This window comes from Muntiacus reevesi, chromosome 1 (assembly GCF_963930625.1).
Source record: "Muntiacus reevesi chromosome 1, mMunRee1.1, whole genome shotgun sequence".
Classification (NCBI taxonomy): domain Eukaryota; kingdom Metazoa; phylum Chordata; class Mammalia; order Artiodactyla; family Cervidae; genus Muntiacus; species Muntiacus reevesi.
In genome coordinates this window covers 45,107,675-45,134,837 of record NC_089249.1, presented here as the reverse complement: position 1 = coordinate 45,134,837, position 27,163 = coordinate 45,107,675, and the positions used below count along the sequence as shown (strand labels likewise).

Sequence of the window (27,163 nt, the reverse complement as noted above, 5' to 3'; positions counted from 1 at the left end):
AGTATTATTCAGAGGTGATATTGGTCAGAACAAAGTTGTAGCAATTCAGGTGGTAAAGCACAGTCTGGATATATTTTAAGCTAACATGATTTTCTGATAAAATAGGATGTGGCTGTGAGAGAAAGACATGAAGGATTATGCCTTAATCTTTTGCTTTAGGAGCTAGAAGAAAAAAAATTGCTCACTCCCCTCCAGTCCTCTCCCTGCTCCTTCTGACAACCGCCCCCCTCCCACCCACCATTCCCCAGCAGAGATGGATTTAGTCAGCTTCAGCAGGGAATTGCAACCCCCCATGGCCTGGGAAAAAGAGTGTTTTTAAGAGAGGAAAAGGAAGTTGGGAGGGGGAGGGACTATAGTAAACAGAGTTTGTGGCTTTTAATTGAAAGTGTCTCTTTCCAAGATAAAAAATAAGTGGCTGAGGACTAGATTTGGGAGAGAAAAATTAAGACTTTGGTTTCTTGTCTACATTAAAATTGAGTGTTAGTCTTGAGGAACAAACATTGATTATACTCTCCTTCCTTTATAGGAGAGGTTTTGGTAGGTGTGTTTAGAAAAATTTTGAATCTTTGAGAAGTTATTTAAACCTAAGTTTTTTGACAGTTTATTTCTTATTTAGTGTATCTTTCTAGTTTGCCTAACTGAGAATTTTTCAAAGAGTAAGTTTAATTGTGTGACAATCAAGTACCAGTAACAAGAAAGAATCAATAACTCTCTTGACCCAGGGTACTGTTTTAAATGAGGATTTTGCACAATGGCTATACCAGAAAATATTGTTATCAGCAGTAGATTCTTCCTTTCTCTGGCCCTCCTTCAACACCAAAAACAGACTCCCAGCCTGTTTATACAGATAATAATAATTCTAGATAGATATTAGGAGACTTACCAACTCATTCAGGGGGTGAAAACTTTCATCCAACAAGACAATACGAAATTTCACTGAAACAGAAATATTTTCCATGAGTCCCTGAAACCTTAGGCCAGGTCTGTAGGTTAGTAAGACAAGCTATTAAGGAACCAGGATTCCTTTGACTGGGAAACATGCAAGAGAGGAAGATCTTTCTTTTGGGAAGTTGTCCTGACTACAGGCCTCTGTACCTGTCTGCTCTGGTTTATAGATGGGTTTGTCTGTCTGGACAAAGACCAGGCTCTCTTCATTTTTAACCAACACTGTGGTCCGCTTCTTGAATTCTTGGGTTGATCCTTTCACTTGAATGGTGAGGAACATTACCTCTTGACTGGTTGGAGATCTTGGGAGCTGAAATAGAGGAAAGACCCTGAAAACTCGCTCATTTCCCAAGTTTCCTCTCCAAGTCCCTCTCCCACTTCTCCCTACGGGTCTTGCCCCTTTTAATTTCACTGGCCCATTCTCATCAGAGAAAGTTGGCATGGACAGAAATTCATGGACAGAATGACCTGTCATTTGTGAATGGGAAGACAGGACAAAAGATGGAGGAAAACATAACAGTGAGTGAGGTCATAAATGAGATTCACATCTCCTTATAGATCAGCCAGAACAGTTTTTTTAAAAATGTTTTTGCTCTATTTATTGTTTTTAATTTTTATTTTATATTGGAGTATAGTTGATCAACAATTTTGTGTTAGTTTCGGGTATAGAGCAAAGTGAGTCAGTTATTCATATACATGTATCTATTCTTTTTTAAATGCTTTTTCCATTTTAGTTATTACAGGATATTGAGCAGACTTCCCTATGCTATATAGTGGATCCTTGTTGGTTATCTATTTTAAATATAGCAGTGTGTACATGTCAGTCTCAAACTCCTAATCTATCCCTCTGCTCGTAAGTCTGTGAGTCTGTTTCTGCTTTGTAAAAAAGTTTATTTGTATGATTTTTTTTTAAGATTCCACATGTAAGCGATATCATATGATATTTGATTTTCTCTGTCTGACTTTCTTCACTTAGTATGATTATCTCCAGGTCCATCCATGTTGCTGCAAATCAGCTAGTACAACCTTGATTCATTTATACACTGAATGTTACCTAACTGCTGTTATGTGATAAATGAGCATGGTATTATAGAAGCATCTCTTAATACTATGAGAAAGGAAACTGCAATATTTTATTGGCCGTATGCTGTAAAGATCTATACAACTCTGAAGAGATATTGGCTATACATTCATGGTGAATTCTACAATTTCATGCTTAGAAAGAGTATGGGCTGATGTGTTCTGTGTTCCAGTCAGCCCACCACTGGGGCTTATCTTGAACATTGGTTTAGTATGCTTTATTAGTCTTTTTTCCATTTTCATTTTAAGGAGAAGTCACCCTTTCCTTCTGTCTACTTCCTACTGTTCTTTTTTTTTTGGCTACGAGGAATTTTCTCTGATTATTAAGCTCATTTTAATATCTCTATAAATATTTGTCTACCATGGTTGGAAATTCACACATTGCTTCTTAATTTCTAATCTTAGTCACTACATTTAGATTCCTTCATGAAGTCCATGCCAGCCTCTCAAGGTCTTATCTTGATTGAATTCTAGATCCCTGTGTTCCTGACATAGAAACAAATGTATTAAGTCAAACAGTCATACTCACAGTAAAGGAGACACAATGGAATAAGTCCTTTTCTGCCACCACATCAGTGAAGAGGCTCCTGTTCTCTCTGATGGACTCCAAGGAGGCGCTGACGGTCACCGTCTCATTCAGGTGGCTCAGAAGGAGGCAGCCCTTCTCAGGGGTCCCAGTATGGAGCAGGGAGGGGACCAGCACCATGTATTGCCTGGGGTTTGGGGAGTCCAGTTAAAGGAGAGTGTAGGAGGTGAGGCATTGTTATCATCAGCACTATTTTCTGCTATAATTTTTGTTACTATCTGTAGCTCTATGCCAAGAGAAGACATATTGATAAGCAGGAAATTGATCCCTGCCACTGAAAAGCATGCAAGAGAATCGTTCCCCTTTCCATAGTCAGTGCCATGTCAGTGAACATTTTACTTGAAATGAGCCTTAATGAGGTGAACATTTGCAGGCATATCTCACGCTGAGGAACTCAAATCTGTGAGCATCTGAATTCAAATAAAGACATGATAATTATAGTTAGTCAAGCTGTCAATCTATTTTACATTAGGATTGCTGAGGAAAGCAAGCAATTCTCATGTGAGACATTACAAAAGCCTCCACTTAAAGAACTTTTCATTGAATACATAGCAAGCCTGTAAAAATGGAATGGCATGTTCTTGCTTTCCACTTTACAGATATGGAGCCTGAGGCTTAAAGAAAGTCATTAGTTTAAAGTCTAATAATGAAGCAAATAATGTGTGTGTTAAGCAAATAATGAAATCTTCGTGTGTTACCTAACCCCGAATGTTTGTATGTTAAATATTTGTCTTTCAACTCATGGCTGGACAAAAATGGTCTACTCAAGAATAGTCTTCTAAAGATTGAATTTGGAGTCCTGGTAACTCATGAGCAGAACAGAAATTTTCCCAACACCCTCATATATAATTTATTGACTTTCAAATTTTCAAACGTTTTTGCTCACAATATTCTTAACATAATTCTTAGACACTATGCACTCCTTACATATACTCAGGTAAACATCTGTTTTTTCACAAATTTAAGTAGTAGTAAAATATATTATTTTTGATGATACTTTAAAATAAAACCTGGATATAGCTCAGTTGGTAGAGAATCTGCCTGCAATTCAAGAGACCTGGGTTTGATTCGTGGGTTGGGAAGAGCCTCTGGAGAAGGAAATGGCAACCCACTCCAGTATTCTTGCCTGGAGAATCCCATGGACAGAGGAGCCTGACTGGCTACAGACTATGAGGTCGCAAGAGTCAGACACAACTTAGTGACTAAAGCAAACCACCACCACCACATTACTTTTTTGGAACTCTCCCATGGAATCTTAAATATCATATTGATAATATATCCAATATGATCTATTTAAAAAACACACCAAAGTGTTCTTTTGGTAATGATCAGAAATTTAGCAGCTTTCTCCTTTTCCCTCTTTAGTTTGAATTTTCATGCCACTTACCACACAGAAGTCTGTCCTAACGTTTTGATGCTTCAAAATATTTTATGGATCACTCTAGTGTCTTTATTTTGTATGTATATACATATGCATGTGTGCATATGTACGTGTATGCATATGTACTGTTTGCATATGCACATGTATGCATGTAGTATTATATGTGGGTATATAAATTGAATTTTACCTCTTAAATTTAATGTGATCATAAAGCTGTAAATGTTAAACACTTTCTTCTGAATTGTTTTCAAAAGTCTTAGTAGTATACAATAGATCAAAACAAAATAAATATATTGCAAGCTATGATTCATATATTTTAAATATTAATATAAAGTCAAAATACTTTTGAAGCACATCTTTGATGAAAATGATGAGCTGTCCTTATATATTCATAGACAAATATTCCTTACTGCAAGAATTAAACAAAGGTCTACCATGAATTCTGTTGCTAGTTTTGGTTTGTGTAGACGCAGTGCTGTGAAAAATTGTTCACATGAAAGTAAATAAATTATATCATTTTTTATCAGCTCTTGTAACTTCTGCATTATGTGCCAAAAATCACAGTGCCCTATTATCAAGAGTTGCTTCTTATCATCTATCAACTGGTATTTCCCTTAGATCCTCCTTCAATTCTGTTGAAACAAAGAATCCATCACCACACGATCTGCAAAATGATTTTCTCTTCTGTCATTTGAGTCTTTTGTTTTCTCAATATCAACATCAGTTTTTCAAATTTCTCCTTTATTTGGAACTCTAGAGATTTTTATATTCCTTAACAATGTTCCACGCTAACAACTGATTGAGGGAGGTTTGTCTCTTTTAAAGTGGAAGACAGGAAATTAAAAAAGGGGAGGTAAGAAAGGATAGATAGCATGGTCTCAAGCTGATCTGTATGAATGTGAGGATCTAAAAGTTGATTCTTTTAAAAGTATCAATTTCCAGTGCCCTTTAGAAAGTCTTTGTATATCTCCAGAGAATTTAGAGATTCAGAGATACAGAAAGCTGGAAAGAAATGTTTAAGAATAAGTGAAGATTTGTAAAATCTCATTATTGAAAGAGACCTTAAAGATAAGAAGTTTGTCATAAAGATATGACAGTTTCATAGGGAAGGCAAATGAATGGTAAGCATTTAAAATAAAGGAAAGGACTCTTCGAGTTTATGTTTTATGTGAAACTCACGGTTTCCCAGAGGCTGAAGCATCTGTCGGCAGCAAAAGCAGAAGAAGGAGAATGAGACTTGGATGAAGGAGTTTGTTCTTCCCCATGCTGCAGGGAGAAGGGACTGGAGGAGACCAGACTGTGTTGCACCTTTCTCCCTGCAGTTGGTCTGGTCCCAAACTTTCCTTTGAGCAACTAGGCTTTATGCTGCTCTCTGTGTAAACAGGAAGTTCCACCCACACAAGGTGTCTAAACAAAGTAGAGGTCTCTGAACATTCTCTGGAAGGGTCATTGCTCTAAGGGACTTAATTACAGTCAAGGTTAATTCTTGGCAAGCTAAATAGGATTCCTGGAGGGATAAAATCCACATTCCCATTAGTGCTCATTTTCCCTGGGTTTTCCCGTAAAGCAGCTAATCGGCTTTTCAATCCATTCTCGCTCTTGCTCCCTCCTTCTGCTTCCTCATAGTGCCTTTTATGGCTTTCCTCTCATCTCTTGCATGAATAGCTGGCAGGGGAAGCTATAATTTAAGCAACACTGGGAGGCTCAAAATAGATATTTCACTACAAGTCAGTCTCCTGCAAGTGCTTCATCAGATATGTCTACTCAATATTGAAGCAGTTTCAGAATTTAGTTGTCCTCTATGGAAATGACAATGGATTAAAAGAACAGCTTTTTGTCTTGGAGGATACTGCTGGATTGCAGATAAAGAGCTAGGTTCTGGAAGAATGATAATAGATATATTTCCCTGTATTAAGGAAGTGAAAAGATGAAAGGAGAAGTAGCAAGACCTCAAAAACAAGCTTTGACTTACTCTGCCCAAGAAAGATCTTAATTGTCTTTACCATCTACTTATGTGAACATGAACACATTTTGTTACTGCCTTCTAAATATGCAAATCCCTTTCAATCTTTAATCATATTAACTATTTTATCCATCTATCCATCCATCCATTCATCCACCCATCCATTCATTCATCCAATTGATTGATTGTTTTGTAAGTTTTATTGAGCCCAGTTGGTCTAGGTATCATACAAAATCATGGAGATGGAATGGTCAAATATATAGAAACAGATTGCACATTCTTGAGGGTATGAAAGCAGACAAATAAACAAGCAATAAAAATACAGTACCCAGACGTTATTATTGGAGAAATTCAGGTGCTCTGGGAGCACAGGACAGGGGCACACAATTTAAACTTGGGTCTTGGAAAAGAAATCTAAGGGAAAGAAAAAAGCAAATTAAATTCTGGAGTGTGGGTGGTGGCTAGCCAGGGAAAAGAGGAGATGCAAAGTGCATTCAAAGCACATAATGAATGACATAAACAAAGACACAGGGGGCGATAACCATCATGAAACATTAGTGATAAACATCATGACAGTAAAATGAAAAATGTTTGGAATGGAGAAAATGCTTGTCCACTTAGAAAAGGGGTGAAGTAAACTTGCTTCAAATAAAAAAGAAACTTGCTGGCACTACTAGAGTACTTGGGGAATAATCAGTGAAATGACTTCTCCAAATTTGTTTCTTGGAAAGGTCACATTCACTGAAATTTGGGAGAGTGATGGGAAGGAGGTAATCCAGGAAGCAGGGTGGGAATTGGCACAATTATATGGATGAGAAATGATGGTATGTGGCTAAGGTTGGGGCTTCCCAAATGGCGCTAGTGGTAAAGAACCACCTGCCAAGGCAGGAGACATAAGAGATGTGGATGAAATCCCTGGATTGGAGAAATCCCTGGATTGGAAAGATCCCTGGAGGAAGGCGTGATAACCCACTCCGGTATTCTTGCCTGGAGAATCCCCATGGACAGAGGAGCCTGGTGGGCTACAGTCCATGGGGTCGCAAAGAGTTGGACACAACTGAAGTGACTTATTGCATGCATGCATGCATGTATGCATTTATAATGATGAATAGAGGTTGACAGATTTATATTACATTTAAGCAGTAAAATTATAGTGCACAGTGAGCACATGAATGTGATAGTAAAGGAAAATGTGCCTTCCAATTTTCCTGGCTATTCACTGAATGACTTGTGCTGCTTTTAAGTGATTGAGTGAAACACAGAACACAGGGTGAGAACAGAGGGCTGAGAGTTGGGAAGATAAAGAGTCTTCTTTTAGAAAGTGCTCATGCTTTAAATAGTAATGTTTGAGCGAGTTTAACATAAGCTTTTGAACTGTGGTGTTGGAGAAGACTCTTGAGAGTCCCTTGGACTGCAAGAAGATCCAACCAGTCCATCCTAAAGGAAATCAGTCCTGAATATTCATTGGAAGGACTGATGCTGAAGCTGAAACTCCAATACTTTGGCCACCTGATGTGAAGAACTGACTCATTTGAAAAGACCCTGATGCTGGGAAAGATTGAGAGTGGGAGGAGAAGGGGAGACAGAGGATGAGATGGTTGGATGGCATCACCGACTCAATGGACATGAGTTTGAGTAAACTCTGGGAGTTGGTGATGGACAGGAAGGCCTGGCATGCTGCAATCCATGGGGTCGCAGAGTTGGATGCAGCTGAGCAACTGAACTGAGCTGAACTAACATTAGCATCTAGAACTTATAGAGCATTGTTGTCTAGAAGAAATGTAAGTGAGCCTCCTAAGTAATTTTACATTTTCCACATTGAAAAACAAAAAGTAACAGATTAATTTTATTTTTTACACTGATTTTTATCATTTTTATTTTTAAATGAATTTTTATTGGAGTATAGTTGCTTTACAATGTTTTGTTATATTCTACTGCAGAGTGAAATGAATCAGTCATATATATACATGTATCCCCTTCCCTTTGGACTTCCTTCCCATTTAGGTCACCACAGTGAATTAAGCAGAGTTCCCTGTGATATACAGTGTGTTCTTATTAGTTATATATTTTTAAATTTATTTCAAAAATACCATTTACTTACCTCAGTATTGTCAAATTATTATCATTTCAACATTTGATCATTATAAAAATTGTTAATGAGATACTCTAAATTTGTTTTTCATACTAAGTCTTTGAAATCTAGTGTGGATTCACTTAAAAGAAATATCAATTTAGAACAGCCACATTTCAAATGTTCAACAGCCCATGTGGCTACTGGTTACCAGATTAGATATAGCAGGCTTAAAGAAATGTTTTTCAAATTATGGGTCACCATCTATAATGTGTTACAATGTCATGATCAGTGAGTCATGACTAATATTTTTTTCTTTAGATTTTTAAAAATGTAATAGAATACAGTAAAATAGAAAGCACAGTGTGCCAAACAGAATATGTGGAACTAATGAATTTGGAAATGTTTATTTCACTGTTGTGTAGCAGAAACTTTGGTTATGTCCTATTACCCCTTTTCTGACTCTACCTTTATTACTCAAACACCTGAGTTCTTGCTGGGCATACACCATCTCATTGAAGACTTTTATTTCCTGGTCTTCTCCTTGGAGGCTGGGTATGGTATACGGCTAAATTCTGGCAACTGGACTGTGCAATGTGCAACTTGCAGTTCATGACTTGGAAGGATTAGGTTCTGTCCTTCCCTTTTCTTCCTTACTACTGTCTGGAATCTGACGTGTTGATGGTAGCCAGATCTTTCACTGTAGGTGATTAGATGGAAGCCATGTGTCAAGGGAGGCAGAACAAGAAACAAGACATCAACTGAACCCCTAAGTCATCCAAAGGCCATTTTAGCTGGCACTTTCATGTAAGAGAAAAACATTTTCTCTTATTTAAAGGCCTTTGCATTTTGAGATATCTGTGTTCAAGCTAAAACTTATATCTTAACTCATATAATTTCTCTTTCTTTATTACATCTCTATCATCTCTAAGTGTCACAGTGTAAAAGTTGCATTGTGAAAATGTGATTTCATTATCTTGCAAACTGTCTAGTGAAAATATACAAAATTTCTTATTGTAGGTTAAAGTTAAAGCAATCTGAACACCACCAGTTAACAGAGATCAGGCCTATTTATTATAGATTAGAGATTTATCAATTTATAGGGAGCGCTGATGCCATGGAAACAGATGATATGGGATGAAAATAGAAAAGAGTCCACGACAGAGCTCCAAGAAACACTAATATATCGGTGATGAATACCTAAGTGGAACTGGAAAGAGAAACCTGGGAGAGAGTGGGATTTCTGAGCCCCAAAGAAGGGACATTTAAAAAAAAATAGTCAGAAGATTTTTACTAGTCAGAGTGACTGGGGCTTTATAACAAAACATCAAGGCTTGTGATTGGGCTTCCCTGGTGACTCAGATGGTAAAGAATCTGCCCACAATGTGGGAGACCTGGATTTGATCCCTGGGTCGGGAAGATCCCCTGGAGAAGGAAATGGCAACCCACTCCAATATTCTTGCCTGGAGAATCCCATGGACAGAGGAACCTGTAAGGCTACAGTCCATAGGGTCTCAAAGAGTCAAACACAACTGAGTGACTAACACTTCCACTTTCTCTCATGAAATGACCCTGTGCTTGTACACACATATGCACGTGCACACACACACACACACACACACACACACACACACACACACACACATTCTTCATTCACCAAAGGAAAACTAACCCTGCAACATATTCCCTGCTGAGTCTCATCTTCAAGAATAAACTATATAGAGTTAAAGACAAAAATATAAAGCATAAATATTTAAATTAGGAAAAATGTGTAGGAGAATAATTTTACAATTTGAGGGGTAAAAAAATGACTTCCTAATCAGAAAATAAAACCCTAAGACAAAGTTTAAGTATAAGCAGCAGAGTTACTACAAGTAACTGATATAATACATTACTAGTAATCATACATTTGAAAAAGAAAAAAAAGACATGTCATGCAACTTTCCCTATCAGACTGGGAAATTTTTTAAAGGCGTGGGGAAAATGTAGTCTTAGGCATTGCTGGCAGAAGATAATTGGCAGTCAGTTTAGAAAGGTAATGTGATAGGATGTACAGTCTTTGACATAGCAAATTTACAGACAAGTTCATCATACAAAACAACAAAAAAATCAAGTAACTGAATTTTAAAAAAATGAGCAAAAATGTAAGCATGTACAGCTGGCTGCTAAGAGTAGGTTGAGTGGTCTTGGCACCATTGTTGAAGATCATTTCATCATATACATGAGGAGTTTCTCTCTGGGCTCTCTATTCTCTTCCATTGATCTATTTGTCTGTCTTTATGCCAGTATCACTCTATTTTGATTACTGCAAATTTGTAATGTTTTGAAAATAAGAAGTGAGAACCTTCCAGCTTTATTTTTTTTTTAAATTGTTTGGCCATTCAGGGTCCCTCAAAATTCTACACGAATTTTAGTGTGGGTTTTCTTTCAAAAGTGTGATTTTACTATACCATACATTTTGCTCCACAATTTCCCCCTTAAAGTATACATTGTATTGAAGATAGTTTTCATATCAGCATAAGGATCTATATTAAAAGAGATATATTCTCTTGAATAATTACCTTATATATACATGTTGTGATTAATCAATACCATATAGATAACCAATCAGTTTTTTGTTTTCTAGATATTGTGTCAATGAACATACTTGTCTTGGCAGAGTAGTCCATACTCTGGGAGTAATTACTCGAAGTAGAAATATTGGATCAAAAGGGCAGGCTGGGATGAAAGTTTCACAAGGGAAAGGATTTTGTCATTGTTGTATCCCCAGTGCCTAGAACAGGGTCTGGTGTGTGAAGTGAAGTCACTCAGTCATGTCCGACTTTTGCGACCCCATGGACTGCAGCCTCCCAGGCTCCTGCGTCCATGGGATTTTCCAGGCAAGAATACAGGAGTGGGTTGCCATTTCCTGGTGTGTACTAGGTGTTAAATAAATAGTAAATAAACAGTAAACCCAACAAGCAAACAAATAAATAAACAAATAAATAAGATAACTCTTGACCTATGTGTCAAAAATTAAGAAGATATTTGCCAAACTATGCTCATTGCTCATTGGCTTAACCACTCACACAGCATCTTTCTCCCTAACCATCTTCAAACTATGGGTAGTTGTTTGATCTAGTCTGGCCAGTGACATATAAATGGAAGACTTCTGGGTGGGGCTTGTGGAAAACTTTTGGTTTCTTAACAGAAAGAGAAAGTTTCAGAAGACACAGCAATGAATGTTTTTATTTATTCTTTCTGCATGGAAAATGAATGCAACACTTAAAGTTTCAATGGCCATCTTGAGTTAAGAAAGCAACGAATAGGATGATCAGGTCTGCATGCTAAGCAGGTCCAAACAATAGAAAGGGCCTTGATCTCTGTCAGTGTTATTGGGTAATTGTGTCAACCTTGGAATGTCAACCTCTGGACTTCTTCCCTATTTGTTCAGCAATTGCTAGTTGCTTTTCTGTTATTTATTGCCAGAGGAATCCCTACCTGATTCACAGACAGGTGCAAAATGCATTTTAAATATATAGAGAAAATTAGAACTTAAAGTAACATTGCAACAGTGGGGAGAGGGTGAAAAATGTGGATTTTAAGTGTATTGGACATGACAATTGCTAGTTTAATATTGATGAACGTACTCCAGAGAAAAGTTACAGTACTCCCTTTTACCTTATTTGATGCACTATTGATATAAAGGACACCATTATTTAATATATTGCTTAAAGAAAAAACTCTTCCAATTAAATTATGTAAAATACATCATGATATGAAAAGATATGTATGTTGCAATCACTGAATGCCAGAAATAGCTAATATTTGTAGGTACTATATGTTAGGCATTGTGTTAAGCACTTTATTTCATTTATTTTTCTCAAAAATGCATAAACTAGTTATGGACTTTTCCATTTTGGAGATGATAAATAGAGAATGACTCTAGTTTTCTCACTGGGGCTGTCATGGGTGATCTTGCTAATAAGAGACAGGAAATTGTCAGGTAGAATCTTAGGTATGTTGGCTTTGAGGCTTTCTTGTGAAATTCAGGGAAGTTGTGCAGTAAGGAGTTGGGGGTAAATTTCAGAAGTGAAGGGAAAAAAAAGAAGAGATTGACTAATTGGCTCCTTTGTCTGTTCAGTCAATATTTAAACCTACTGTGAACCAGGATCTGTATTAAGTACTGGGGATATTGTTAAGCAAAGCTGTCAAGTGGAGAAGATGGATATTATTTAGTCAGTCCACATAAATTCTAATGCATATTTTGTACCAGACACTGTCCTGTGGTTAACAAAAACCATATGCTTCTGCCATTGGAGTTTACATTCCTTTGCATTGAAATTAAGAAGGTGACTGGTGAAACATATGTGAGCATGCCAACAGATCCACTTTAAATTCACGACTGCAGACTTAGGTGTAAACACAGCCTCCATGCAGTGCTACTGCATTGCTCAAGTGATTTTATTTTCTCACTCTTCCAGGTTATCGTTTCTGTAAGCAATGCCTTTCTTTTCTCTCTGCTGATGACATTGCTTCTTATTTCACTGAGAGAAAAGAAATGATCACAAGCAAAATCCTGATCATCTATCTCCAATTCTGAAATGGCCAGCTCATCTACATCTGCACCTATGGATTCTGTATTCTCTTGTGTTGCACCAGATAAGCTTGTGTGCATCTAAATGCAAGCCACCATTAAGAAAAAATTTTTTTTAGAGTAACCTACTCTTTTCGCATACTCAAAATTTTTTTTACTAATTTAATTTACCTCTTTCTGTGCTGTGCTTAACACTCAGTCACATCCTACTCTTTGTGACCTCATGGACTGTAGCCTGACAGGCTCTTCTGTCTGTGGGATTCTCCAGGTAAGAATACTGGAGTGGGTTGCCATGTCCTCCTCCAGGGGATCTTCCCAACCCAGGGATCGAACCTAGGTATCCCACATTGCAGGCAGATTCTTTACCATCTGAGCTACCAGGGAAGCCCTTAGCTCTCTCTACTACAGCATAAAATCTCTCCACTAAACATCATTATTCTCATCAGCATATAAATATATACTTCACCTGTGAAAAAAACAAAATTCTTGACTATACATATCCTTCTATCTATCCTCCCCCTCCCCCATCTTTGGATTCCTTTTTCCACAAATCTCCTATCAATATTTGTTCAAACTCACTACTTCCACTTCTTCTCCCTTTATTTCATTAACCCACTCCTAACAGGCTTTGAGATAAAGCCTGTTAGTCTTTGTCTGTCAGTCACCAGCGATCTCCATGTTGCCAATTTCAGTGGTCAGTTCTCAGTTTTCATTTTATTATGTCTTTCAGAAGCAACTGACTTAGCTGCTCACTCTGTTCTTGAAATCCTTCCAGAAGCCATTTCTTCGCTTGAGTTTCAACACACTGCCTTTCTTTGATTCTGTCAATCATTTTCAGAATCCTTTACTATTTGTTTTCCTGACACTTAAACATTGCAGTGTCTCAAAGTCCAGTCTTCTAACTTCATCTCTTTTCAAGTCATATTGTCTTTAAAGGGATCTCCTTTTGTCCTAGGGTTTTAAAAGCTGTATTTAGAGAGTATTTAAACTCTCATTCTCAAACAATTTCTCATTGCAAAGTATGTATCCCTGCTTGCTCCCTTCTGATTGAGAATTGTATTTATAACTGCTTTCTCTGACTCTCTACTGAAGTTTTACCGGCACTTCAAATTCAACACATTCAGGATTAAGCATCTGATTCCTCTTCCCCTCCTAGGAGTTTTCCTCTCAGTAAGTGGTGTCTCCATTCAACCAGTTGCTTGGGCCAAAAATATGTGGATTCATCCTTGGTTTCTTTCTTGCTATTTCCAGTGTAAAATTTAGCAACAATCAGAATATATCTTTAGTATGCTGATGTTATTTCATCTACCGCCGTCTAGTCGAAACCACCATCATCCTTTGTCAGTCCCAGTGCAAGACTAATTTAACTTGTCTTCTTGATTCTTCCACTGCTGTCTTACAATCCACTGTCTCACACAAAAGTCAAAATAAATCCTTTAAAGGAAAAATCTAATTATGTCATGCCCCGGGAAACTCCTCTAACAGCTCCCCATGTTCCTGAAAATAAATAAATCCAGATTTTTTACCAAAGTCTAGAAGATGTCCAAGACTTGGTGATTCCCTCCCATGGTCTGATCTCATTTTTATGGCTTTACCCATCCTGTTTCCTCTGCCGCAGTCACGCTGCTCTCTTTCCTGTTCCTAGAATACACAAAGTCTGTTTTTGCTTCAGGGCCATGACACTCCCTGTTTGCTCTTCTTGGGGCACTTGGAATATGCATATGACTTTCTCTTCTACTTCATTCATTTCTCTGTTCCACCTCACAAAGACCTTTCTTGACCATTCTACCAGAACAGCAGTCCTTCACATTTTATCCTCTGTTTCCTTATGCTGCTTTTTATTGTTCCAAGCGTATTTCATTACACACATATATATGTGACCATATGACATTACTTAAAAATATAAATGACCCCTGGTGGCTCAGATGATAAAGAATCTGCCTGCAATGCAGGAGACTCGGGTTCGATCCCTGGGTCGGGATGATCCCCTGGAGAAGAGAATGGCCACCCACTCCAGTGTTCTTGCCTGGAGAATCCCATGGACAGCGTGGACAGAGGAGCCTGGCGAGCTACAGTCTATGGGGTTGCAAAGAGTTGGACACAACTGAGCAACTAACACAAGGTGTACATATGACATAAAATATATTACGTGTAACCATATGATACTATGTATATGTACATACAATTTATACAGTATATATACATATTAATGCCTAGAACAGTGCCCATTTGTTCATATTAGGTGCTCAATAAATAATTGTTGACAGAACAAAGGATTAAAATCAGTATAAACAATTTTTCAAATGTGATTCCAGTATTCATAGAGTTGTCTTTCCCAGTACTGTTATTTACAAAATTGATAAGCATTCTTTTTTTTAAAATTATTTTTATTTATTTATTATTTTTTGCTGTGCTGGGTGTTGGTTGCAGTGCAAAGGCTCTTCACTGCTGGGAAGGGTCTTCTCTAGTTGTGGGGAGTGGGGGCTACCTCTAGTTGCAGCTCGCGGACTTAGTTGCTCCGCAACATGTGGAATCTTCCTGGATCAGGAATCAAACCCATGTCTCCCGCATTGGCAGGTGGACTCTCAACCACTGGACCACCAGGCAAGTCCCTGATAAGCACTCCATTTGTGACAGAACATGAAGGGCTGAAAAGGCTAAGAATTAAAGACTTGATGTGTTCTAAGAATATTTTCCAAGTTGAAATGTATTTATTAGCATTCTAGGTATAATAATTTGACTGTGAGTTAAGCTATGAATTTATTCACAACTATGCAACTCACATTTTTAAAAAAAGTATTTATTTATTTACTTGACTGTGCTGGGTCTTCTCATGACACTTGAGATCTTTAGTTGTGACATGTGGGATGCAGTTCCCTAACCAGGGATCAAGCCCAGACCCCTTGCATTGGGAACTTGTGAGTCTTGGCCACTGGACCACCAGGGAAGTACCTCTCTATTTTTTTTTTTTTTCTATTCAATTTGCAACTAATAAAAATAAATGAAAAAAAAATAAAAAAGAAAAAGAAAACTCTCTATTTTTTATAAAGGCACTTTCTACCCTCCTCTGCCTTTGTCAGAGGTGTTGCCTGGTGCCGTCATTGTCACCGCTCTCGTTGCCTCCGGGATCATGGGTACCTTGCTGCTCCAGCATCACTGGCATCACCACTTGGGGCACCAGAATGAAAGGTGCCTGAGCCACATCTCGGGCCTCCTGGGGTGTAGGCTCTGGTGCTGTGTGTTGTAGGGGTGGGGGGAGAACCCAGACTCATGACTGGGGTTGTTGGGTCATGGGTGCTGCCACTGTGCATGTGTGTGTCCAAGGTGGAGTACCTTTGCGGTACTCTGTGGCTGGAGGGATAGGACCTCAGGCCCTGCTGCCATGCCATTCAGGTCCCTGTGGCCGCGGGCGTACCTGCACCCAGAAGGTCAGTGTTATGTGCACTTGTTCTCCCGAGGCTGCCAGCCTGTGTGGGGCTGTGGGCTCAGCCACCAAGTCTGGTGACCCAGAATTGCAGCCCCGGCTATCAGTGTTCTTCTGGCTTTGCCTCCACTCTGTGCGTCCCAGCCCACCCACCTTTAACGGACAGCTGTGTGAAATCCTCTGACGTCCTGGTGTGTTGGACGGAGGCACCTTTGCTGAGCTGAAGATGTTTTCCTGGTGGTAGACTGAAGGGGAGAGATAAACAGAGCATCTCAACCACCATGATGCTGACGTCACACCAAAAAGATTCTTCTTGCAGTGGTGGGAGACAGTGGCGCTTCAGATTAGGATTTAGAAGGAGATAGGGAGAGCATATTTAGCTGAGTGATGATAATGCCATTGCCGAGATAGTTCATATGTGAGGAGAGGAAAAGCCAGGAGGCGACAAGAGTTTGACGTGGTGGTAAGACATCCAGGTAGAGGTGTCCAGAAGACATGTACATCTTCGGATGTGGTATCCCAGGGTGGTGCTGTGTTCTTATCGTAACCCTGTCAGGTAGCACATGGTTCATTTCCTTCCATTCTGGGCAATGTTAAATCCAATCACTTGGTTAAGGTGTCATGTGCCATACTTCTTGTGTGAGAGTTTATTTTTTGCTTTGTAACTAATGTTTTACGGGGATACTATCAGACTGTAGAAATGTCCTGCTGTGTGCTTAGTTACTCAGTCATGTCGGACTCTTTGCCACCTACCCACCTAGTTCTCAGGGACAGAGAGGCCTGGCAGGCTATGGTCCATTGGGTCACCAATAGTCGGACACAATTGAGCGACTAACACACATACCTACTTCTCATCAAAATTTCAATGTGTTTGTTTGTTTCTGCCAAGTATAGTTATGTTTTCCTCCTTTGTTTAATGGGTTATAATCTATTATTTCATTATTTATTTTGATGCTCAAATAGTCTCAGATTTGGTCAGTAAAAATCTATTTAAGCTGACCTCTGGGTCCTATTGGCATGCCCTCATTAATCTTGGGCAGCTACTTACCTTCTGACCCAAGATATTTCAGGCTCATCTTATAATTTTCCTTCTCTATGTGCTTTTTTTTTCTTTTCTTTTAGTGAATGACATTAGGAATCAAGAACTGGGGTGTAGGTATGCCCTTTATTTTTAGGGTGTCCCTACTGTTAGACTTTCTTAGCAAAAGAGCTAGGGAGTTATGCATGTTTAAACATACATATATATGTAGATAAATTGATACATATTCTATTAGGCTTCTGATGCCCCACACATAGACCAACCAAGATGAAGACAGCCATCTCATCTTCTCCAACTCTAATATCACAACTAATATCACAGGAGTGATATTTTATTTCCTTTTATTGTCTTATTGCATTAGTTAGAACTTCTAATACGCTATTGAGCCAGGCTACTTTCCTTGTGAACATTCTTCTCACTCTTCTTGAAGTTATACACCCCACTGTCTCCTATCTTAACTCTCTTCGACTCAGTGTGACATCTGTCTTACCTATCTCTATCTAGTGGTGTTGGGCTGACTTATTCAGAAAACAAAGGAAGAGGTAGAGACCTGATTTTCATTGGCCAATCCAATACTTCTTTAGTGGTTTCTACATGTTTCAACTTTACTAGGGAACCAGTGCTGCTTATAAAATAAACACAATTAAGGAAAAATAAACAGACAAGTCTAGACAGATGAATAGGATTATCTTGCTAAAATGCTATTTATTCTGTGAGGAAATTAAGTTTAATTCCTTCAGGGATTGCTTAATTAGTATTATATTTAGTTAAAATAAATAAACAGGGTCTGTTTGTGGCTTGTCTTCTCATTTTCTTGATAGAGTCTTTCACAGAGCAGATTTTTAATCATAATGAAGTTCAACTTATCAATTATTTCTTTCATAGATAATGCCTTTGCTTTGTATCAAAAAAGATCATCACTATAACTAATGTAACCTAGATTTTCTCCCGTGTTGTCTTCTAGGGTTTTGAAGTTTTATATTTTACATTTAGGTCTATGATGCATTTTGAGTTAATTTTTTTTGAAAAGTGTATAGATTCCTTCATTTTCATTTTATTTTATTTTTTTTGCATGTGGATGTCCAGTGGTTCTAGCATCATATGTATTTATTTTGTTAAGTTTATACCTAACTGTTTCATTTTGGGGGTTTGTTAATGTAAATGGTATTGTGCTTTTAAATTCTGAATTTTACTTGTTCATTTCTGGTATATAGGAGAGCAATTGACTTTTTATATTAACTCTGTATCCTGCAACTTTATTACCTGCAACCTTACTATTACTGCTGTATGCAGTGATCTGAAAGAATTAACAAAAGAACTGTGACTAATATCACAGGAGTGATATTTATTCTTTCTCAATCTGTATAATTTTAATTTCCTTTTATTGTCTTATTGCATTAGTTAGAACTTCTAATACGATGTTGGAAAGAAGTGGTAAGAGGCAATATACTTCCTTTGTTCCTCTTAGTGGGAAAATTTTAGTTTTGCACTAGTAAGTGTGATATAAGTTGTAAGTTTCTAGTAAATATATATTTTTTATCATGTTGAGGAAGTTCTCCTCTCTTTCTGTTTTGCTGAGTGGTTTTGTTTTTTAAGGCTTCCTTGATAGCTCAGTTGGTAAAGAATCTGCCTGCAATGCAGGAGACGCTGGTTTGATTCCTGGGTCAGGAAGATGTGCTGGAGAAGGGATAGGCTACCCACTCCAGTATTCTTGGGCTTCCTTTGTGGCTCAACTGGTAAAGAATCCACCTGCAATGAGGGAGACCTGGGTTCAATCCCTGGGTTGGGAAGATCCCCTGAAGAAGGGAAAGGCTGTCCGTTCCAGTAGTCTAGCCTAGAGAATTCCATGGACAGTTCATGGGGTTGCAAAGGGTTGGATGCGACGGAGCGACTTTAATGTTTGCTTTTTTTTATCGCGAATGGGTGTTGGATTTTGTTAACTGCTTTCTCCTGTATCTACTGATACCATGAAGAAATATCAATTCCTTCTTTAGCTTATTTATGTAAAAGGGTTACTTTAATTGATTTTCAAATATTGAACCAGATTTGCATAACTGCAATAAAACCCACTTGGTCATTGTGTATAATTTTTTTATACACTGTTGGATGTGATCTACTATTTTTTTTTTTTAAAAGATTTTTGCACTTATGCCCATGAGAAATATTGTTCTGTAGTTTTATTTTATTGTATTGCCTTGGTACAGTTTTAGTATTATGTTAATGCTGGGCTTATAAAGTGAGTTAGAAAATATCTCCTTGTCTATCTTTTGAAAGAGACTGAAGAGAATTGGTATAACTCTTTACTTAGATGTTTGATAAATTCACCAGTGAACCTATCTGGGCCTGATGGTTTCTGTTTTGCAAGGTTATTAATTATTGATTAAATTTCTTCAACAGATGTAGATCAGTTTGAATTGTCTATTTCTTCTTGTGGGAGTTTTGGCAAAAGTGGCCTTTCAAGAAGTCAGTCCATTTCATTTAGATTATTAAATTTGTGGGCATAGCATTGTTCACATTATTCCTTTGTTATCATTTTACTGCCCTTATGAGCCAGCATTTCCATTCCTGAGTATTTATCCGTAGAAAACAAAACCACTAATTTGAAAAGATATATGCGCCCCTATGTTCATTGCAGTGTTATATACAATAGTCAAGATATGGAAGCAACCCAAGTGTCCATTGACAGGTGATTGGATAAAGAAGAGGTGACATACAAATACAATGGACTATTATTCAGCCATAATAAAGAATGAAATATTACTATTTGCAACAACATGGATGGACGTGGAGGATGTTATGCTAAGTGGAAAGGGTCAGACAGAGAAAGACAAATGCCATGTGATTTCACTTACATGTGGAATTTAAAAAAAGAGAGAAGTGAACAAACATAAGAAACCTGAAACAAACTCATAGATATAGAGAGCAAACAAGCAGTTGCTAGGGGAGGGGGATAGGGGGAATTAATGAAGCAAGTGTGGGAGATTAAGAGGCACAAATTTCTAGTGAGAAAAGAAATGAATCTTGTGGATGAAATGTACAACATTTATGGGGAATATAGTCAATAGTATTGTAATAGTTTTTTATGGTGACAGATGGCAAGTAGACTTATTGTGGTGATCATTTTGGATAGAAATATCAAATCACTGTTTTGTGTGTCTGGAACTAACATAGTGTTGTAGGTCAATTGCACTTCAATTAAAAAAAGAAATACAACATTGCTTTACTTTCTTTGTGCGTGTGTGCTAAGTTGCTTCAGTTGTGTTCGTCTCTTTGCGAACCTACAGATCGTAGCCCACCAGGCTCCTCTGTCTGGGATTCTCCTGGCAAGAATACTGGAGTGGGTTGCCGTGCCCTCCTACAGGGGATCTTCCTGAACCAAGGATCGAACCTGTGTCTCTTAAGTCTCCTGCGTTGGCAGGCAAGCTCTTTACCACTAGTGCCACTTGGGAATCGAATTAAATCTGACTCCACTTTCATTCTTCTAAAATTCTTAGTGAGACTTAATCTTCATTTTTATTAGAGCCTTCCCCACACTGGGGTTTGTAAAGCAAAATATTTGGGAAGCTGCTTTTGTCTTTGCTTGAAACTGGTTACTCCTCATATGGCCATGCCACTGTCCAGCCCTTCAGCCACGTTGAAGCCTGGCTGCTTGGCTACTTCTGTGCTCTATCCGGGGACGGGAATATTTCCTGAGACTGGGAGCTCTGTGGTCCCGAATGTGCCTCACACAGCTACTTAGCTCAGAGGTCTTGTCTATTACCCTGAGCACAGTTATGAAGGTGACCCAGTGCCCACTATCCTGGGTCCCATAAGCCTCCGCCCACCTCCTGGTTTTGATTTCTTCCTGTCAGTGGGGCTTCTCTCTCTCTCCTTTAGGGCTTCTCTGTCTCTCTCTTTTATGAGAAAATCTTTTGATTTTGTATTGGGATATAGCCAATTAACAATGTTGTGATAGTTGCAGGTGAGCAGCAAAGGGACTCAATCACACACAGACATGTATCCATTCTCCTGCAAACTCCCCTCCATCCTCGCTGCAGTGGGGCTTCTCTTAAACCTCTCTGCAAAAGCTTTCTTTTTCTTCTTCCTCAGGAGCACCTAGAGTGATTTGCTCAAGTGCCAGGGCTTTTGAAAAGCTATCTTTAAGCAACCTCTGCTTCTAACCTTGAAATTTCTTAAGGCGAAAGGACACAAGGACCTCGCCACACTTTTGAAATAGGGAAGGGAAACAAATCCCAGAGGATAAGAATCAGCACAGATCACAATCTTTTCAAATTCTTTTTCAGTCTTGAAACCAAAATAATCTTTAATATTTTAGTAAATTTTTCTTCTACATTAGGAAGGAGAAAATGTCGGAAAAACTGAGAGGTATTTTGCTTATTTTGGAAAAAGAAATGTGAACTTGTATGGTTTCAATTAAGATTTGTCCGTGTAACTGTTTGGGGGGAAAAAGAGGAAAAAAAAAAAAAGATAAAGGAAAGGAGAAAAGCAGGCTGATCTTGTTATTATTTGAGAAATTCCTGTTTTCACATATATGTTCCCATAACCTCGTATTATTGAATAAAAACTAATGTACAGGCTTCTTCTGATCTGTGTGGTTTTCTTATACAATAGTAAATAAAATGACCCTTCTTCCAATTTCTTCTTTGGTTCTTGTTTGGTAGTCCCACACACATATCTTTCCTGCTTCTGCAAGCAAACATATGGTTCTAGAAATCTGGAATTTTAATCCCAGGATTCAATAAAGAGCACTAGTGCTGAAACCTAACTATTCCCCTGCCCACCATCACCCGGGGAGTAGTGAGATGTTGGGAGAATGTGTCTATCTTTGATTCCTGTTTCTATGATTTCTACCATTCCGCATGAAAAAATACATGAGCAATATTTCACCTTATGAGAAAGGGATCAAAATGCATAGTAATAAGTGGTATTAAATGCATCATTTGAGGAAAAGGACCAGCACACAGCTTCTTCTTCTCTCTTTGGAAAATATGAAGATGAAATTTAAAAAGTGGTGGATTAGGGAGAGAGTTCTTAGACTTCTGACTGCCCTGCCCTCCTATCCTATGTCCTGTTGGCCTGTGTGTTCGCTATGATTGAGAAATCCCTTGTTTCGTACAAAATTATTTCTCACATTCTAATTCAGATCTTTTGGATTATCTTCAAAGATTTATTTCAAGTTTTCCATTGTGAAACTCTGTGTCTTGTAATCATGGTCTACAATAAGGCCAAGGAGAACAGTTTCTCGTGCTGCTTCTGGCTTTTTCTCTGGGACAGTTTAGAAAAAAAAAATGAGATGTATAGAAACATCTCTGAGATGTTTAAAATACCATGCAAATATAAAATTATACCAATATTTTATTTTCCTACCAAAAAAAGAAAGAAAAAGAGAAGACCCCACTTAAAAATAGAAAACCAATGGACAGGGGGATCGGGATGGGGAATACGTGTAACTCTATGGCTGATTCATATCAATGTATGACAAAACCCACTGAAATGTTGTGAAATAATTAGCCTCCAACTAATGAAAAAAATTAAAAACAACAACAACAACAAAAAACGAATGGACAAAATTCTTTAACAAGTATATTGTGTAGGTTAAGAATTCTCTGACCAAAAGGACTGCAATGGAAACAAAACTGAGTTTCTGAATCAAGTGAAACTTCTTTCCTTTCCTTTTCTTAATGGCTCATTTAAAGGATGCTGAAAACAGAGATGGGCTTCCCAGGTGGTTCAGCGGTACAGAATCCACATGCAATGTAGGAGCCACAGGAAACTTTGGTTCGATCCCTGGGTCAGGAAGATCCCCTGGAGGAGGTCATGGCAAACCACTCCAATATTCTTGCCTAGAGAATCCCATGGACAGAGGAGCCTGGCGGGCTACAGTCCAAAGTGTCGCAAAGAGTCAGACACGACTGAAGCGACTTAGCACGCATGCATGAAAATAGAAACCCACAGTAGGGCTGAAAAGGAGACACAACCAGCTCAGGTTGATGGATGGTTCTTGCAAATTAAATGCAATTAATGACGAATTATACATACATATGGATGAAACAGCAGGGGGCGTAGCAGCCCAGAACACTGAGATGTAGACATTGAAGCCATTATTTTAGAGCGAAATAGATTCTAATCCTGGTTTTCTCTTTCTGGTGCCCAGCCCCTATTCTGAAGCTATCCAGGAGCCCACCAACAGTTGCCTCTTTAGAAGAAAAAAACCTCTTATCTAAAAAATCCCAACGGATTTAGGAGCTCTGTGTCAGGAACTTGGGTCAAAGAGCAAAACTTCAAATAAAAGATGCTCTAAGTACTCTTATCACTTAGGAAATTCCAAGAGGATTTTTAGGAGTGCTATGCCAGGAACCAGGAGCAGACAGATAAACCCATAGGCAGACAGACACACATATATGAAATGTCACCTATCTTAATTTTTTTTAAATGTGAATTTTAGAATTAGCATCTCTGATCCTAATGGTTTATGAGCTAAGATTACATAAAATGTAAATAAATTTAGGGAGCATTGACATTTGACATTTTCATGATGCTGACTTTTAACCTATCCAAAAATATAGGATGCTTTATTAAATAACATTTGTTCAAGTCCTTTTTTTGTGTTCTTCATTACTATTTAAACTTTTTTTCTTATATATATTTTAAACATTTCTTTCACATTTATTCCTGGGTATCATGAGAAAAATCAAACCCAAAATAAAATCAAAGTAGAGAATCAATGTACTTTGGGATAAAAATAAAGTCAAAGTTTTGACTGTAGCATCTGACATTAAGGTTCAGAACTAAATAAAGGTATGCCTAGCAGTTACTTTTAAATAGAAAAAAAATGATTTCTGAGAAATTTAGGGGTATTCCTCTCTGACTGTATTTGCTAGACAATAGGAATTCTAATAATCTAGTTCACAGGAGCCTTGTAGGTGACCTAAGGCAGAGATGTGCCTTTTGGAGAAGTTTGTGGGTATTGGTTTTGTCTCATGGAATAAATCTCATTAAAACTGATATGAAACCATGACATTTAAAAGGAGAATTGTGCTAACAGAAGCACTTCCAGATGGCACTTCAAAGGACAGAGGTGGTTCAAAGGGAAAAGGAGATTTCAGAGCCCTCGAACATCTACAGACTGGAAGACTGAGAGCATATCTCAGCTGAAAACATGTGCCTTTTCTCATGGGAAGTAAAGGGTGAATTAGAGTGTAGAGTGGATTCCAGAGCCACAGAGAACCACTCTGAGGAAGCAAGACTGAACCCTAATCAGAGAACTGGTGACAACTGCCTGGTCAGATTTCAGAGTGGCTATGGACCATGAACTGGAGTGGCCTCCCGTGCTCCACCTTTTTGAATAGAAGTGTCTGTCACAGTTGTCCTGTGATTGTTCCCGGCAGAGTGGCGGTGGATAACTTTGCTGTTTAGTTCACAGATCTTTAGACTGAGAGCTACACTAAAGGAACTGAAGTTGAGCAGATGACCCCAAGGAGTCTCATCTATACTCGGACCTAATTTAGATGCTGGATTTCTTGGAATCCAAGAAATGTGTCCGCTCCAAATCCTGAGCCATTTGGAGAGGACATGTGTCAACACTCTGGGCAGCATTTCTAGATCAGCCACCAGGTGATGGCCAGCACGCACTGCATGTCATCTGAGGAGCCATCTTGGGTATCCAGTCCAGTTGAATCTTCAGAGGACCAAAGCCCTAGCCAACATCTGATTTCAACTGCAAGAGAGAACCAAAGCAAATAATGCCCTGCTGGGTGAACCTGGTCAAACCATAAAACCATGAGAGAAAAATGATAAAGTGTTGTTTTAATTCATTACACTCTAGGTAGATAACTGGAACACACAGCAACACAGACACACATACCCCCACACACCTGGTTTGTAGCAGAGACTGGCTAGTTCTGCCCTGAGCTTCTTTCCTTTTCCTCCTGAATACACAGAAAAACCGCCTCATCATGCAACTGAGTTCTGGCTAATGGAGCATAAGTAAATGTGATGTATGTCATATCCAGGTTTGCTGCATTCAAACTTCCTGTGGGCACCTTTATCTCACTGTTTCATGGATAAGTATTTGGAAATGACACACACAAAAATGGCAAAGTTAGGTTACTGTGCTTTGTCACTGAGTTTTAGGGTTTACTGTTTTAGCAGCTAATGTAAAATCAACTAAATACACAACTGTAACGAACTGGCAGTATTTTATTATGCATTTTGCTTCTATGTCCATACATGAGATTGATATTTAATTTTCTTTTTTTGTGTGATTATTGTGATATTAAATGTAAAATGATTTATATAAGTATTCTTTTTCTGCTCTCTAAATATTGTTTTTAGGATTGGGATTATCATTTCCTTGAAAGTGTGATGAAATATTTCTGTAAAATATTGTTATGCTGTCTTTTCTAAGTGAAGAATTATTTTTTACTCCTAATTCACTTTCATTTCGGGTTTATTCAATTTTCCAAAATATCCTGTCCTCAGTTTTGATAATTTGTATAATTTTTATTCCTCTAGAACATTATATTTTTCATTGAGGATTTCCAAATTTACCAATTATATGTTTTATTAATCTTTAGAATACGGACTTTTGTTTTCTTGATTCTATCATTTTGTTGACTTTTATTTTAAATTTCTGTTCTTCACAATTTTGCTGTCAACACTTTATGTATTGCTTTTTCCCCCATTTTTCTAGCTCATTTCATTCATTTAACAATCTTGATTTTTTAATTCATATAATGTTTAGGTTTTATAAAATGTACTTCCATGTGTACTAGATATTTAAACAAATAAATTAGGTATTTTGACATAAAATGTTTTAATTTTTGTTCAGTTCTAAATGTTTTGTAACTTTCATTGTTTCTTCCTTTTAATTTTAAAGTTTTTATAATGGAGCATTTCAAACATACATAAAATTAGACAAAATAATAAATGAATCCAAATATACCCACAATATTATTATTTTCATAATATGTTTTTAATAGGCTGCTCTATTTATCCTGCTCTCCTGACATATGTTCCACTCAGAAAAATAGTAGTCTTTAAAAGTAGTAGTATTAGTAATAGTCTTAAAAAAGCATCATTTGAACAGAAATGCTAAAGTTACCCTCAAAAATAACCCTAATGATTGGCTACCAGTCACCCATGACCACACTGAAAATCTTTCTGGTTTGTAACTTATCTGCAAGGCACTTTTATATGTAAAGTGAGAAATCACCAATCCTGTGTAAATTTTAATCCAGAATATTTTTTGTAAATATGTAAAATGCTACATGTATATATGTACACATATTCTTTATCTGTTTATCTAACTGTTCTAAACCAGTCTATATCCACAATATTATATTAATATAATGAACTACTAGGCTCTCAATACCCAGTTCTAACACCCAAGAACATCTATGTGCACTCTTGCCTTAGCTATACCATATCCACATTCCATTTACATTCACCTCCTAACCTCCTCACCTTTCCCATTATCATTTTGAAGCAAAACCCCAAAATATTTCAGCATGTATTTCCAGAAGGAAAGGGTTATTTTTAAACAAAAACATGCTACCTTATCATACATAAACTTTTAGCAAAAAATTTTAATATCATCCATATTTAAATATTCAGCCAGTGCAAATTTATAATTCCGTATTAAAATGTCATGTTTTTTTATTGGAGTAAATTACAGTGTTGCATTAGTTTTTGTTGTACAACAACGTGAATCTGCCAAATGTATACGTATAACCCCTCCTTGAGCCTCCCTCCCACGCCCCCATCCCACCCCTCCAGGTCATCACAGATGTCATTATGTTTTAAAAGATGTCTTTGAAATCATTATCAAAATTAGATCTATACATTGTGATTGATTAATTGATTGATATGCCCTTTAAATCTTTCTAATTTTATAGGCAGTCTCTGCTTCTCATTCTGAGACAATTTATTTGTTGGAAAAATCAAATTGTCAGTTTTCCACAGTATGAATTTTGCAAATTATATGCTTGTGATATAATTTAACATGTTCATTACCTTCTGTGCACATATAATCTACAATATGGGTTTACTCCCAACTGTACATTTTAAATATTTTTATAGTCAATACCTTTCACATGA

At 37.6% G+C, this 27,163-nt stretch overlaps 1 protein-coding gene across 2 annotated transcripts in view; it reads right to left on the bottom strand.

Moving 5' to 3' along the window:
* The window catches only part of A2M (alpha-2-macroglobulin), a 66,440-nt gene that overhangs the window by 38,796 nt on the left and 481 nt on the right, over positions 1-27,163 (bottom strand). Inside the window, exons 1-4 of one of the 2 annotated variants that reach the window (XM_065941596.1) lie at positions 5,172-5,337; positions 2,555-2,738; positions 1,096-1,255; positions 884-936 (exon numbers count right to left, since the gene is read on the bottom strand). In XM_065941596.1, the coding sequence (XP_065797668.1) occupies positions 884-936; positions 1,096-1,255; positions 2,555-2,738; positions 5,172-5,257 (483 nt within the window). In that variant the 5' untranslated portion in view covers positions 5,258-5,337. Of the gene's footprint in view, positions 1-883; positions 937-1,095; positions 1,256-2,554; positions 2,739-5,171; positions 5,338-27,163 lie in introns of those variants that run through there. The other variant, XM_065941603.1, reaches the window with a different exon arrangement.